Here is a 17267-nt window from a genome sequence, read left to right as displayed (position 1 = left end):
AAATAAGCTTGCCATTAAAATTGCTTTTTTTAATACAAATAGTTTTAACGTTGCCATTATAAGCCGTCAAAACAGGGGTAATACGCAAAAACATTTTAATTAAAAAACACTATTTTACATTGTGTACACTTTACAGAGTAATAAAAAATATACGAATATATTTCTTTTAAACTTTACAGATTAAATAAAATTTTACGGGCTTTTTCCGCAGGAAAGCAAATGAAAAACATTTTTAAAATACATTTTATTTACAATTTTTTAATAATTTATTTTTTCATAAAAACAAAATCTTTGAAATGTACTTGCCTGCAAACGATGGTAAAATAGGAGTTTACCATTTAAAAATGGTTTTATTGAATAACAGTTTCATTTAAAATTTAAAAATGTGTGTTTATAACAAAACTTTGTAAATAAAATATAGAATAAAAAAGTTGACATGTTTGTACTATGAGCAAACAAAAAAATGTAAAGATACATAATTTTATTTACAAATATTTTTCAACTTTTTATATAAAAATAAAAACAAACTTTGCTATTTACTATTTGCTTATTATAAAAACGGTTTTACTTACTCGTCTTGTTATTGCACATTTTAATTAAAAAAAACTTTGTTCAAAGTGTAAAACTTCTTGCTTTGTCCTCGTGGGAGATAAATAAATGCTAAAACGCTTATATATATATATATATATATATATATATATATATATATATATATATATATATATATATATATATATAAGCTTTAGCATTTATTTACCTCCCACGAGGACAAAGCAAGACGTTATATATATATATATATATATATATATATATATATATATATATATATAATGTGTATGTGTGTGCATATATATATATAATGTGTGTATATATGTGTGTATATATATATCGTGTGTATATACATATGTGTATATATATGTGTATGTATATATATGTGTGTGTATATATATATGTGTGTATATATATGGGTATATATATATGTGTGTATATATATGTGTTTGTATATATATGTGTGTGTGTATATATGTGTGTGTATATATGTGTATATATATATGTGTGTGTGTATATATATATATGTGTGTATATATATGTATATATATATATTTATATATATACATATATATATATATATATATATATATATATATATAGAAGGTAAAAACATTTCTAACTAAAATGTATTTTAAAAATAAAATTTTCTTCGCTTTTCTATAGAAAAAAAAATGTAAATATTTTTATTCTGTAAAGTTTAACTACTACAAAATAAATAGATTTCAAACTACTTTAAAACACAAACAAAATAGGCCATATAGGTAAAAAAATAACATTAGTCGCGTTGGTAGCTTCCAGGCTAAAAGCCCAAACACTTTTACTTAAAAAAAAAAAAAAGTTTGGCATATTGTATATTTTTCTCTGCACAATCACAGTTTTTTTTGTTTTTTTTTTAATTTCTTGTTAGAAAATATTTACATTTTTGGAAAGTTAACTCAAGAAATATGTTGTTTAAAAAATCGCCTTTGCAATAGAAATGATTGGACATCTTAGGAAATGTTGAAATTTAAATTGCATAAATACTTTCAAGTGTTTTATTAACTTTTAAATTTGTAAATAACCAGCTGTATTTACTCAGAGTTGCCCGTTGTCAGATAGACGACTTAGATAAAATTATTTTAAAAACTAGTCATATTTACAATTTGTTTTTAAATAAAAGCTGTATTGGTACCGACCTGTCTCGTTTCCATGATGGCATAATCAACTGTGTGGGTATTGCTCGAGTGCTGTTCAAATGATTCACTCAACTTTCGATGTTGAAAACTGACTCTTGCTAGGCGACTTACAGTCCTCGACTTTTTGGGTGGGCAAGGAGAGGATATCGGATCTTTCATTGGTTTTATCTTGAAAAAATATAAATAAAACTAAGTTTCAGAATTTTTTAATGAGGATTGATAATTTGTATTCTTTGAATTATATGAATGTGTGGCACAATGGATAAAGTAATTAAGTAATAATCACTTCTATGTGATAGTTTTAGGTTGAAGGTTCAATACTCACTACAAGCAATACTATGCATGAAATAACTTTACTAAAAAATTCTATCTGATCATGACGGAATGAGAACAATATACCCACACGCATGAAATTTGTTTGAAATTGCATGTCAATTCCAGAGTTTAATATAAAGATATTATAGAGTTCAGCAAGACCCACCTAAAATAAGCTAATGGTTTCATAAACCATTGTGAGAATAACATCCAAGATGGAGTTAGTCTGGATAATCCCTAACACAGATTAAGATTGGAACAGTTACAATATTTGGATTTAGGGCAAACTATCGATTTTGATAATACGAGGTCTCCTTTCAAAGTCTAGAGACAATGGACACCCCTTATAAAGATATCTGCATAGAACAACTGCAACTACAAATCTCCTGAATTAGCATTATTTAGGTACAGTGGCAAAGAGAAGTCGATAAGAAACAATGCCAAGATAATCAGAGAAAGACTAGTGCTATATCAATTTTCCTCCTGCATTAGTTGCACTAGTCAATCTTGCTGTTTAATCCATAGTTGAATGGAGGATATATCGATTTCTGCTTTAAAAAAAAACAAAAAAAAAAAAAACAAAAAAAAAAAACAAGGATTCTAGTGAAAGTAGCCTCAACAAAATAAAATCGATTTCTATGAGTTTTGGCATTTTGGAATACGATTTTCTCCAAATAATCGCTAAGAAAAATATTTTTCAAGCCGAAGAATCTCTGTTTGTTAGTATACCGGAAAACACCGGAAAGTAAAATAGTCGATTATTATAATTTATAAAAGTAGAATGTCTGAAGGAATTTTATCAAAGCGCAATAAATATTTACAGTTTAAATATTTGTATTTAATAGTTCAAAGGAATGTATCGGGTAGTTTTAGGAATTTAGGACAAAGAAAATGGATAAACAAAATACATTTTGAAAAAACAAAAGATATGTTTTGATGCTACGTAAAGAGTGACGTCAGAAAAGGAAGTGAGTTTTAGATTACGCATAGAAAGTAGAAAGTTAGATTAGTCAGTTTGTAACTGGTAGTTGTGTAGTAGAGACAGACGACGGCAGTCATGAGAGCACTGGCACTGGACTGAGTAAATAAACATATGTAATTGTAGAGAAGAAAACGATGTGCCACCTCTGAACCAGCAACTCGCAACCACAATAAATGTAAATATGAAACAACTTGGTTGTTTGAGTTTTTCATGAAAGACATGACCACATTTCAAGAGCACGTCAGAACAGACAAAAATGGTTGTGATTCAACGTATGCACTTCTTTGTCCAACACAAATGTAAAAGATATTTATCCGTCCTTCTGTCTATAAACTGTTAAGTATGTAGACACGTACAGATAACTATTATACACACATCAAAAAGAGAAACATTTATATATTAAATGATAACATATTGGAAGACGTACGACAAATTAAATAAACGACACGTTAACAAGATAAAGCGACTCATAATGTACAACTTACATATATATACACTCGTTTTATAACCCATTATAGTACATTTGTCCTTTGGTTATATCATATGTAAAGACAGACTCCCGTATCCCGTGATTAACAGCTTTCTTAAGAAAAGGTAGATAATTAAATATATTTCATCACTCATATAAGACAAATATTGATCTGGGTTCTAAATTAATAAAAAACTGTATTTCCAATTTATTTTAATATTTAATCCTAATCGATATTTTCGCTTAGTTATAAAGAAAGATAGAGGAACTTTTATCCTCATACTTAGAAGTCTTCCTTCTGTCATCCATAACACCAAGAAAAAAAATTAATAAATGAGAATTTTTTGCAATTCGCCGGTTGACTCACATTTGTTCATAAAGAAAGAGGGAAGGGATGAAAGCGAGAGAGAGAGAGAGAGAGAGAGAGAGAGAGAGAGAGAGAGAGAGAAGGTAAGGAAGAAAGAACTATCCAAAACACCAGTCGTCTGTTCTGATTTATGTTAATAGTATCGCCATTTCATAATTACTGTTTTTATCTCAAAATAAACTTAAATATTTCATATTACAATATTCACATTATTTATTTTTTTAAATTCTTTTTGTAAGTAATTTAATTTAAAGAAATTAGGGCCTTGAGCAACGTTGAGTAGCCTTGCAAGTTACTTTAATTTGTTATGCATTTGTGGGCATCGCCATTCTGGAACATCATAAAATCATCATCATTGTCATGATCTGATTTAATCTTTTGGCAAACTACTTTAACTATGTGCCAGTATTTATTACGCTTTCTCTTAAATCTATGCTTATCAGTTCCTTCCATGTTTTCTTGTCCTTCTTTCAATTGACCATGTCATTTGCAAGAGCTGTAAGGGGCATAACCAGGGTTGAGATGTTCATTCATAATTTGCATATGAAGAGTTCTACCTGCATAAAAAGTGGAGTTTGACAACAGGAGAGGTAAAAAGGCAATTGCAGTTAAAAGCAACCGTACATGTTGAGAGCCAGGGAAACTAGAAATGTTGATAGTCAACAGTTAAAAGTGGAATTACAAGCAGAAAGAAACAAAATCAGGAAATAATGGCTGACAAATCAGAAGTTCTTAACCAGTTTTATGGCCGTACACTTCTTACACACAGTTATCATTTCTCAATCTGCAATTCCACTGTTTGTTTCATTTTTGATTTTTGAGCGATTATCAATACTTTAAGATGACAGCTACATGTCGGTCATTTTGTTGTCGTTCTAACTTACACACTCGGCACTACTTGTGTTTTGAATTAAATAAACGTTTCAAAATAAGTTAAACCACAAAACAATTATCCAGGTAGGTAGAAGAGTAACTTATCTTACCTCTGGTAACATTTATTTGTTCGTTGACCACTTTTTTTTAGTTTGTTATTTATACTAATAAATATCTTAGTTCAAACCCTAGTGGATCTACAGTGATCATTTATGCAATAAGACCATTGAGAAAGGCATGAACCCACAATTACCCTTACAAGTATGAGTAAAATAATCATGTACAATTAATTATTAACAATGGTTATTAGCCTTTGACATTAAATGACCCCAAAAGGGGGTAATATGTCATAAAGCAAGCAAATCTTTGTGACTCTCAAAATAATACGAAATCCTGATTAGTTTAACTGATAAGTCAACAACCATGCTATAGAATTATTGAGCAAAAATTATCATTAAACGCACGGCATAATTGATTTGCTCTCAAATTTATTACCGGATCACGTCAAGCGAATGAATGACTTATCCAGGATAAGAAACTGTGTAAAAAAAAACACTTTGTGAAAAACATGTTTGGTCATGCTTCTCACAAAGCATTCGTTTTTGTTGGCTGTTATAAAGAACAAGAAGAATATCCATGCGAGGACAAGTAAAATTAACAATTTTAAGTCATAAGAAAAATCTAAAATCAGTAAATTATCAAGAAATGTTGTCATAATAATACATTTATTAGATTAATTTTAATTTGTAAAAAAAAAAACACAATAAAAAAAATCCAAAATCAGCGAATTTATTCAATTTTGTCATAAAAACGATTGTTTCATTAATATTGCTAAGAAAACATGTTTTACTTCATTATAATCAATTATACATAAATTATGTCTGTAATATGTAAAGAAATTTTTAGAATGCCAAAATTTATTAATTATTTTCTGATTTTGAATTTTTTTTATCGTTTTTTTTTTTTGCAAATTAAAAAGAATCCAATAATTCTTTTTTATATAAAAAATATATTGACAATTTACTGATTTAAAATATTTCAATCGTTTTTTTTTAATTAAAAAAAATTAAAATCAACTTACTAAATAATCATTTTTTACAAAATTTATTTACAAAATTTGACAGTATTTATTGATATAATTGGATGATTTAAAATTTATCTTCTAATATTTTATATGCAATTCATTTTATTTCTTCTGTCAAAATGTTATAATCAATATAATAATCGTTTATTATAATAAGAAAATTTAAAATCTTAAAAGGTGCAACAAAATGCCAATTACATTTTTATTAGTGCATAAGGCACATCTGATTGAGTGTAAATAATTTTTTTTTTTAATTCTAGTATCTTCTTTTTTATAGTTTAATATTAATAGTTTCGGTAAAATAATTTTCCGGTTAAACATTTTGTTGAACATTTTTCTATTGAATAAGAAATCTTTTTCAAGAAAATACCTAAATTTTTTCAATTATATTATCAACAACATTACCAACAACATAAATATATTTATTAATAAAACGTACTAAGGATCACATAATGCAATATTTACAAAAAATATTAAACATTTCTGAGTTTAAATGATTCATAGAAATGCCATCGTTCGCCTGCAGGGATGCAGTTACAACCCCATACCATGCTGAGGTAGTGGTTGAATTTTAAGGGAGAAGGCCAGCACTAATGTTTTTGCTATTTCTGTTGGATATATGGCCTGATTTTTCTCAATTATTTGTTCCTTTTATATTTTTCAAAAGAAATGCCAATATTGTTGGACATTTTGGAATGAAAATTGAAATTATGGGAAATATTAGTGTCACTGATAATATTCCACTTGTTATTATTAAAGAATAAAAAAGCATTGGAAATGCAAAAGGATATAGGGATGGTATGCCAAAAAGTATACAAACAAGATAGCTATGAATGGCTAGGCACATGGAAATAGAATTGCATCCAAAGTATAGCCCTATAGCTTTTCTCCAATCTTCATTCCGTGCCATCATTACGGTTGTAAAAAGCTATAGGGCTATACTTTGGATGCAATTCTATTTCCATGTGCCTAGCCATTCATAGCTATCTTGTTTGTATACTTTTTGGCATACCATCCCTATATCCTTTTGCATTTCCAATGCTTTTTTATTCTTGTTAATTAGTATTTTTACTTACAGTCTTATTTTTAAACTTACATTCATGATAGTATTGTCTTTTTTAGGAGGCGGCTCATTGCCGCCTCCATTAGTAGCAGGTCGCTTCCTGCTGGGTTTTAGGTCTTTTTATAATAGTTTGTGCATGAGGCAGCTTTTTTCCCTTTGGGATCCCTGTTATACCGTGCTTTTGAGTCAGCACGTGAGGCAGCCTTCTTTTTTTCTGGTTCTTTGTTATAAAGAGCACGTGAGGCAGCTTTTTTCCCTCGGAATCCCTGTTATACCATGCTTTTGAGTCAGCACGTGAGTCAGCCTTCTTTTTTTCTGGTTCTTTGTTATAAAGAGCACGTGAGGCAGCCTTCTTTTTTTCTGGTTCTTTGTTATAAAGAGCACGTGAGGCAGTTTTTTTCCCCTCGGGATCCCTGTTATACCGTGCTTTTGAGTCAGCACGTGAGGCAGCCTTCTTTGCCTCAGGATTTGCATGATACTTAATTTTTATTATTTCAGCATTTTTCTGATAGTATTCTTTTTGCTCAGATAATACCTTGACTTTGTTTTTTTCATAGTCTATATTTCTCTGAGCTTTTTTACTACGTGCTGACTTTGGCATTTTTTATTAAATGTAAACATATAACACTTATGTGTATCTTACTATAATATCACTTATCTTATAGCAAGACAACTCTCGTAGAATTGAGATACTGCCCCGTCACCAATAGTTAAAGTGTGGAACGGTATATACACCAATAGTGTAGTTGTTATCTTTATATGAAGTCCTAATCAGTGACAGTGTGAGGTTACTTGGTTAATTTATTGTAGTTTATTTTAGAAAACTTACTTGCTTTTATTAGTAGATTGTGTATAGTAGCCACAATATCTAGTTATTTTTGTGGCTAGGGCTTGGATTTTGATTCTTTTTGGTCAGCTTCCAGTGAGTTCTTAGAAGATGATTTCTTGCAGTTTCTTTTGCGGTTAATTTAACTTATTTCCTTTGGCGTTTGGTGAGTTCTTAGAAGAACTGGTCTGATCTACTTAGCGAGCGAAGAGATTCAGCTGCATTTAACAATGGTTGCTATAGTGTATTTTTGCGCATGCGTGAGAATTTCAAGTTTCCTTCTTATTTTTCAATAGTTTGACAGTAGTCATGTGTCTTTCTGCCAAGAGCGACAGACGTCAGTGTTAGCCGTGATCGTCTAGAGGTTAGGACCCCACGTTGTGGCCGTGCTAACCTAGGTTCGAATCCTGGTCACAGCATTGACATTTTGTACATATTTTACAGTCCAAAATCTGAAGAATTATTTGTTTTTATAACATTGTTTTTTGACGTCGTACTTGCTGATAGGTTACTCTTATAACAATTTTGATCAACTGAGATAAACATTTCGTGGTTTCATTAACGCTGGTGGGTTACTGTTTAAAGAAAGAACCTTAACGTTCACCTCAAATATTCAGCGTCCAAGAAATATAGGCCACTGGCAAACTGGAACGTCTGTGAGCATCCGGTGTATTATTTGGAGCTGTACCTTTTGAGAGAAGTTCCGTGTTCGAAGTGGTCTGTCTACATTGGGTATATAGTGTTTAAAACTTGTTATTACATGTAATCTTATTTAATTATGGAGTTAGCTAAAAAGCGATGGGTCACTGCACTTCTCCGTGTAAAGAGCAGTCGATTGATGCTTGAACTGTTGTCAGAGACCGTTCGTACACCGAGACACATCGTCTCAAAAGAAAGAAGAAAGAAGAAGAAGAAAGAAGAAAGAAGAACAATTGGCCATTTTTGTACCCCTTTTTTTTTTCTTTTTTTTTTTGCTCTCTTTTGACATTTTAACCGACGTTCTGACACTCGCTGGATTCGTAAGATTCTCTGTAAGAATATGTGCTTTTTGAAGCTTATAAGTTGATTTTAGTTGAGATTTGGATAGTTTTGTTTTGTAGGCGTATATAGGCGTGTACGGGCCATCCCTATATAGAGAGTGCTACCGCCTCTCTGATTACTAACAATTCAAGTATAATGCCCAAAAATAAACTTTAATAAAAGTGTGCACAATACGTGTTTTTCCATTGAAATTTATGCAATTTTTTTTGTATTGAAATTCATAATTTCAGAAATAATTCGCTGAGGATTGTAATTTTCAAATATAAATCTATTTATTTGAACACACAAATATTTCATTGCAGTAGGAAAAGTTCTAGTGACTTTTTCCAAGTGCTCAGTATTTTATTGACATTCATTACAATGTTTGAGCATTGAAGAGTCAGTTTTGAGCAAACTTTTGAATTGTTTGAGTGGAAATAAAATAGTTTTTAAACTCTAGTATCTCCTTTTTAAAGTATAATATTGATCAATAGTTTTCAGTGAAATAATTTTCCAGTTAAACATTTTATTGCACATTTATCTGCTGAAGCAGAATTTTTTTTCCAATTGAGTTATAATGATTCATAACAGTGCCATTGTTTGCCTGCATACAAGATGCATTAACAACCCAATGCCACACCGAGGTGATGGTTGAATTGTAAAGGAGAAAGCCACCACTATTTTTTTTTTCTATTTAGATCGGATATATGACCTGTTTTTTGTCAAATTTTTATTTCCTTCGTAATTTTTCAAAAAAGAACGCCAACAATGTTGGAAATTTTGGAATGGAAAATTAGCATTATTAGAAATGTTGGTGTGACTGACAATATTCCACTTATTATTAGAAATGTTGGTGTGACTGACAATATTCCACTTATTATTAGAAATGTTGGTGTGACTGACAATATTCCACTTATTATTAGAAATGTTGGTGTGACTGACAATATTCCACTTATTATTATTTCTAACAATGCAAATATAATTCCTAAAATCGACTTTATTCCAAGTGTGCAAAATAGCTACTTTTACTTTGAAATTTGGGCCAAAAAAAAAATTTTTTATTCAAATTTTCCCCCCAAACAAGGCACAGTGCCGTTTTGAAGTAGGGGGCTACTATCCGGGACATAAGTTGCAGGGGCATTATGAAGAGAGATGAGTGGTAAGATGTCTGTTCACATTACACTTGAACTTCTGCATGACAGTACAGTTGGGAAAGCAGAATCCTGGAAGGGAGTTCCAAAGTTTAGCAGTTCTGGCTAACATCCGGTTACAGCCTGAATACCTCAACAAGAGGAGGACCAACGTCTCAGTGCTAAATGTCCCGTGCCACTTGGAAGGCAAACAGCTCGGGGCAATCATGAGCCAATACGGGGACGTGGAAACAGTCTCCTCAGTCCGCGGTCAACGCAATGTCATGACCGGGGACTATAAATTAATGATGGTCCTGGAAAGGGCCGAATTCGACAGGGTGCCAGCAATGCTGAAATTCAGCAAATGGACCATGTCATTGATAGCGGAAGGCAGGAGACCACACTGCTGGCACTGCCAGAAGTAGGGACACATGGCCAGAGACTGCCCCAAGAAACCACCAGCAAAAGCAGCCACCAAGGCCACAGGGAACGTCCAGCCCTCAGCCCCAGTTGCAGCCACACCCACAACTTCAGCAGCAGTGCATACTGCTTCTACAGCCGACGGCGAATGGTCGACGGTCACCAGGAAGGGCAAAAATGCCAAAAACAAGTCCAAACAAACGGTGACCAGAGACCAAGTAGACAAGACAGCTCCCATGGATACAGAAACTCCTCTCTCCTCGACCAAAAGAAAATTACAAGAATCTGAGGAGGAGGAGGTAGTATCCGAAGAAGAAGTCAACCCAATCCAAGAAGAAGCAGCATCAACAACAACAGCAGCAGAAGCAGAGACAAGAAGGTCAAGGAGGAAGAAGAGCAGGAGGACAAGAGTTAACCCTACACCCCCCCGAGAAAGACACTCCGACTAATGCCGAGGCTGAATCCCCCAAACCCCCAACCCCTTCACAGCCAGAGCAATCAACCCCCTTCCACTCCTCTTCCCCCAGAGACTCATCTCGGACCCTGTCCTATGACAGGAAGGGCAAAGAGAGGCAACCATCCCCAGCACCAAACACAACCCTCGCCTCCTCCTCCTCCTTCCCTCGACAAGGAGAAAACAATGGTTCACACAGAGCGAACCAAAAAACTCCCCTTTCTCCCTGGAGGAAGGATCTGTAAAACGAGTTTCCTGCCAGCAGTCCATGAGTTGAGAGGCAAGCAGAAAACTCAACATAATAAACTGCAGGACTTGGTTTACATCAGGTGCAATAATGTTACCGATCCCACCCAATTTCCAGACGCCCCAATGTTGACCACCTTGGTGCGGAAAAATAAGGACACATGGACAGAAACCCTGTGGTCAATGTTGGAGGCAGCCAAAACGGCTATACCAGGCCTGAAGCTAGTAGACACAGATCACCCTTCACTCCTAAAGACTCTGGTCAAATGCGAAGGGAGAACCCCCATCTACGTCCACCCATCACTATACAGAGCATTGAAGCTAATCTTTCCCCTGGATGTGGGAGGCGTGGCCAAGGATGGTCAGCACAAAGAAGACTTACTCACCGGAAGCCTTGGCCAGGCCTACCACATCCTAAGTGCCAAGGATTTCAGACCCGTCTGTGACACTGCTTAAGGTAAGTGATCATGTCTTTGAACTTGGCTACATTTAATGTGAGGGGCATCAGGTGTCGAAGCAAGGCCTCGCGTGTTGTGAGAGACCTGGTGTCCCTTAAGGTAGATATTGCCGCTATCCAGCATACCCACTTTGTTTCTGACGAGGATTGTCAGGTGCTGGTAAACGATTACAATGTTTACTCACCATATGGCAATACTTATAGTCGTGGAATCTTCTTGCTAGTGAGTCGCACCCTGTCAGCGTCGGTGAATGTTGTTCACGCAGGCGAGGATGGGTGGCTAGTCGTTGTTGATGTTGCTGTTAATTGCACTGTTCTTTGGATTGTTGCTGTTTATGCTCCCAATTCTGCTGTAGAGAGGGTATCCTTTTTTCGACGGTTGGAGGGCTTCTTAGTGGATCCGGAACAGTTAGTTCTAATCGGTGATTGGAATGATATCCTTGATCCCAAGATAGATAAGGTCGGAGGGACTAGCGGGCCGGTGTGGTGTGACAGCAGTCTGTCTGACCTGATGGCCTGGTGCAGTCTCATCGATAGATTCTGTCTGGATCATCTGGGGCGGGACATGTGGACGTGGCATGCTGTAGTGCCTTCCCATCCGAGTACTTACTTGGATCGGATGTTAGTTAGAAGAGGCGGCGTAGACTTTCTATCTTGCCCCACATTCCACTTGTTAGGACACTCGGACCATAAACTTGTTATGGCCCCTTTGAACTTAAGTGGTAGGCCTAAACTAGCTGGATACTGGAAGTTCAACAGCAGTTTGTTGGAGTTGGAGGACTACCGGTTGAAGGGTACCGAATTAATTCAGGGGGTTTTAGTGGGGGCGGTTACAGGGAGTAAGTGGTGGGTTAGTCTTAAGGCCGAAATTACACGCTTCTCTGTTCAGTACAGCCAACGCCTCGCGTTAGATAAGGCTAAGGCAAAGAAGCATATAGAGGATAAGCTGACCCGGGCGGTGAAGGGGGGGACTCCCTAGAGATAGCGCTAACTAAACAGGACCTTAGTCGCTTGGCTAGCGAGCGGTATGAAGGTCAAGTTAATGAAAGTCTCTAACGAAGCTGTTAATGTTGACGCTGTTGAGCGTAAGGCTGCTCTAAGGTGTGGTTGGGATGGGTACATTCGGAAAGTACATAACCTGGAAGGACGCATCCTAGTATTGACTTGGGAGATCTGCAAGGGGTTTCGGGAGCATCTATCGGAGCGCTCCACCCAACTACTCGGACTCAGGGTCGAAGAGTTTGGCAGCTATTTGGCCGACTCACCCCCCTCACAGCAGCTCGAGCGGCTAGCTGTGATGGTCTTGTTACGGAACATGAGGTCATTACTGCGTTGAAGCAGGTCGGCTACAACAAGTCCCCGGGACTTGATGGTTTACCCTACGAGTTTTACTTGAGGCTGTCGCCCATGTTGGTCCTTATTCTTAAGGATATGTTCAACCATTGGTTTGCTCAGGGTTCCATCCTGGGACAGGTGACCAAGGGAGTGATCACATTGTCTAAGGAAAAGTCAACGGCATGGTGGGGTGGAAAATTTTGATGATTTTAGGCCCTTGACTCTGCTAAACACAGAGTTAAAGATTTTGGCAAAGATTCTTGCGAATTGTTTGCAGGTTGTCACCACTGACTTGATCGAACCTGACCATAGTTATGTTGTGAACGGAAATCGATTCAAGACAATCTTCATTTGATTCACTCGATCATAGAAGGAATAGAAGACGACACTGAAGCCGCGCTGATCAGTTTGGATCAGTTCAAGGTGTTCGATAGGGTCGACCATCGGTTCCTGGGATCTGTGCTAGAGGCCGCTGGATTTAATCCGGACTTCCGCAAGTGGATCTTTGTCCTGTATGATAGACTGACGGTAGCGGTGCAGGTCAACGGTAAACTGTCGGAGTCATTCACCGTCTCCCGGTTGGTGCATCAGGGTTGTCCGCTGTCGCCTCTTTTGTACATCCTGGCATTGGAACCCCTCCTGCGCAAGTTAAGAAATAAATGGGCAACATTTTTAATTTTATTTAAACCGTCACAAAATTTTTTAAATGTGCTGGCCATCTGACATGTCTACCTGACCGTGTCTTTTTCTTTTCTACTTTCTGAAGCATCATATCTACCGGCATGGCATTTGAGGGTGATACTTTCAGATATGTCTCTTCCAGTGCTGCGGGTTTTAACCTGTCTACCGAAATGTTTTGTTCCTCATTCTTGATAAGCACCTTGAAAAACTTATTTTGTCTCTCCACAACCTTAAAGGGGCCACGATACGGCGCTTGCAGGGAATGCCTCCTTTCCGTATCACGGATAAAGACGTGTGTGCAAGTCTCTAAACCCTTAGGTACATATGGGACCATGTTCCTATTCGAGCCTGAGGGAGAATATGCCATCTTGGCAATTTTTGTTGTTAGCCGGTCGACAAACGCTGTCATGTCCATAACTTTTTTTGGTGCTTCAAAAAAATATTGTGCTGGCAACCGCAATGTGGTTCCATATAGAGCCTCCGCTGCTGAGCACTCCATATCTCTTTTCACCGCTGTCCGCAGTCCCAACAATATTAGTGGCAGATGTTCCAACCACCTTGTATTGTCCGTAAGGAGGCTTTCAGACTGCGATGTAGTCGCTCGACCATGCCGTTTGCCTGGGGGTGATAAGCCGTGGTGTGTATACTCTTGGTGCCCAAAAGTTTTGCAAGTTTATGAAAAAGGTCTGACTCAAACTGTCGACCTCTGTCTGATGTAACATTTTGTGGTACACCGAATCTGGCCACCCAGCCAGCAAGGAATGTCCTGGCAGTTGTGTATGCCATCATGTCTGGCATTGGTAGAGCTTCAAACCATCGTGAGAATCTGTTGATACATGTCAGCAGATAGCACTGACCTTCACATGTCGGAAATGATCCGGTGATGTCGATATGAATGTGCTGAAAGCTCTCATCTGGAACTGGAAACGTGCCTAGAGGAGCCCGCGTATGACGACCGACCTTGGCTTTTTGACACTCCACACACGTTTTCGCCCACGCTCTTGTATCAGCTTTTATTCGTGGCCAGACATATCGGTCTGTTAGTAGCCTTACAGAGGCATTGGCCCCTGGATGCGATAGACCATGTACTGCCTTAAATATGTCTTTGCGTAGCGATGCTGGAATGTATGGTCGCAGTTTGTTTGTGCTTGTGTCACACACAACTTTTGTGTGGCTGGTAGGGTTGGTAATTGTCACTAGGTTCAATGAAGTTGGATTATTCTGCAGGAGATTTTGTAAATGTTCATCCTTCTGTTGTTCTTTAGACAAGGTGTCGACGTCAATTGCCGGCTGCAACAGGAAGGAATTAATTCCCCACGATAAGGTGTCTGCTGGGATGTTGTCTGCTCCCTTGATGTGCTGGATATCCGATGTCAATTGAAGGATATAATCCATCTGGCGAATCTCTCTGGGAGAATATTTGTCCGAGGAAGACTGTAAAGCGCCTAACAGGGGTTTGTGGTCCGTGAGGATATGGAACTGCTGACCTTCCAAGAGCTGCCGGAAATGGCGTATCACGGAGAATGCAGCTAACAGCTCTCTGGAAAATGTACTATAGCGTTTCTCAGTCTCTGTTAATTTTTTGGAGAAAAAGGAAATGGGTTTCCAGTCCACATCACATTTTTGTTGTAGGACCGCTCCAATTCCAATTGCGGATGCATCCACTGCTAGGCACAGCTCCTGGTTGGGTTGGATGTGAGACAATTTTGCAGTCTCCTGCAACATAGCCTTGATCTTGTTGAATGCTTCTACTGCGTGCTCTGAAAATACAATGTCACACTTCCTCACATTTGTCAACAAACTTGTCAATGGTAAAAGTGCTTGTGCACAGTGAGGTAAGAACCTACGATAAAAGTTTATCAGCCCCAAGAATTGACGCAGCTGCCTCATTGTGGCAGGGATAGGGAAATTTTGAATGAACTTGACCATCTCTGGTGATGGGGATATTCCCCCCTCTGAAATATGGTGTCCTAAAAAAATTGGTATGCGCTGTAGGAAGATGTGTTTGACAATATTATTGTCCATTGTCTCTTCAGCCAACTTCTGCAGGCGCTTTAGAAACTGTGACGGCGTGCTATCCCCCATCGTTTCCTGTTCTAATAATTGTGAGATTCGCCTGTGTGCTGAAACTGACACAGCAGTTGTCACTCTTTCTCGTAGGGTGTCATATGGTTTCTCCGTGGGAGGAGATATAATTAGGTCTCTCACCTCGACGATAACATCCTGAGGTAATATAGTCGCCACATGGCAAAACTTTTCAGTCTGTCCTGATATCGTTTTCTGCCGAAAATATAAATCTAGCTGTGCAAAAAACAAAGCAGGGTCATTCCGTACATCCGTTGGAATCAGACTGAATATGGGCGACGCCATTTCACATTTATTTATGATTTTTATTATTATTATTATTATTATTTATTTTTATCTTATTTATTTATTTATAGCGACAGTTAGCTAGATGATACCGTATAGTAGTAATAGTAGGGACAGAGCAAGAGGAAGACGAAGTGTGACGAAGTGTCACATCAGCCAATCACGAGACTGGCGCCGCGTGCAAATTGAAGAAGACGCGGTCGGCCATATTGTTGTGCGAGAAAAATGTGAATATCCCGATGAAAGGGTAACGATACTTGTATAAAATAAATCTCGGCACAGAAACGTAACTAGTCATTATTTTTTATTTTTTTTTATTTTTAACTTACGTACGTAAATGTTTTGTTTATTTATTTTTAACTACTCTGACGCCGGGATTCATGTTATGGATTATTTTTATTTAAAAATAAACTTTAATTTTACGCATTTTCCTTTTATTATTAAAACATAAAAAAACGTTGCTTTGCGTATTCTATGTTGCTAGTTGGGGTCACCACTGTTGGTACGAGTTTAGGTTCTTCCAAGTCCCAAAACTACCGACCAGCTTTAATAATTACTAAACGTACAACAAGTATAAACGACAAGAATTTATTAACAAACATGAAAACATGACAACACTGCAATTCAGAACATTAAGGTAAAAAGATTACTCACTTCAATAGCGGGGTTTACGGGAGGAGTGAGGACTGTATTCTAGAGTTGTACTCTGCCTGTCCGACATTGTCTTTTAGGAGAAGAACTTTTTGCGTCCGTGCCTCATGTGTACGGACTCTCCTCTACTTTTTTCAAGGGACCTCACTCCTTATCCTACACCGGTAATCCGGTGCTCTTATTTATTCCCCTACACTAGCTTTTCTTCCTAAAAATCGAACATTTTGCTCGATATGATAACAAATTGTTTTTTCGCTGTAAAAAAAAAAAATATTTTATAAAATTAAGTGATTTTTTTTTTTTTTGGAGAACTTTGTTCTATAACGGATACATACAATTTAAACGTTTTTCGATATTTTCATTTTTTAATGTCTTTACTAAACTGTACAAGTACCAAATATTTTATAAATTGGTTAATTTATGTATTATTCCTTAATTTGTTAATTTATGTATTATTCCTTAATTTGTTAATTTATGTATTATTTCTTAATTTGTTAATTTATGTATTATTTCTTAATTTGTTAATTTATTTAATCAGTAATAAATGTACAAAACTGAATAATATATATATATGTAGGCGTCCCATAAAATTTAAATTCTTAGATATTATTTCAATCAAGAGTTTTTGGATAAGTAAATACTAAATAAAATATTTGACAAAACAGAACACGACACACGACGGGTGTTCTGTTCTAGTTTTGGTATAAAAATGCAATACTTTTTTTAGTTCATCAAACATTTCTCAATTTAATTTTTACCCATGTGTATACAAATCTGAAAATATTTGGAATAATTTT

General features: G+C 36.2%; 1 protein-coding gene across 1 annotated transcript in view; it reads right to left on the bottom strand.

Annotated features, from left to right (window-relative positions):
• Positions 1–1574: 1574 nt before the first annotated feature.
• Positions 1575–17267, bottom strand: part of LOC145242415 (uncharacterized) — a gene marked incomplete in the record, with an annotated part of 668062 nt that continues 652369 nt past the window's right edge. The window contains 1 exon segment of the mRNA XM_080105451.1: positions 1575–1895. Within this exon segment, the coding sequence (XP_079961577.1) occupies positions 1701–1895 (195 nt within the window).

Source organism: Euprymna scolopes, chromosome 21, assembly GCF_053919585.1.
Source record: "Euprymna scolopes isolate OS-2025 chromosome 21, ASM5391958v1, whole genome shotgun sequence".
Lineage (NCBI taxonomy): Eukaryota > Metazoa > Mollusca > Cephalopoda > Sepiida > Sepiolidae > Euprymna > Euprymna scolopes.
This window is presented reverse-complemented; position numbering and strand designations above follow the sequence as displayed.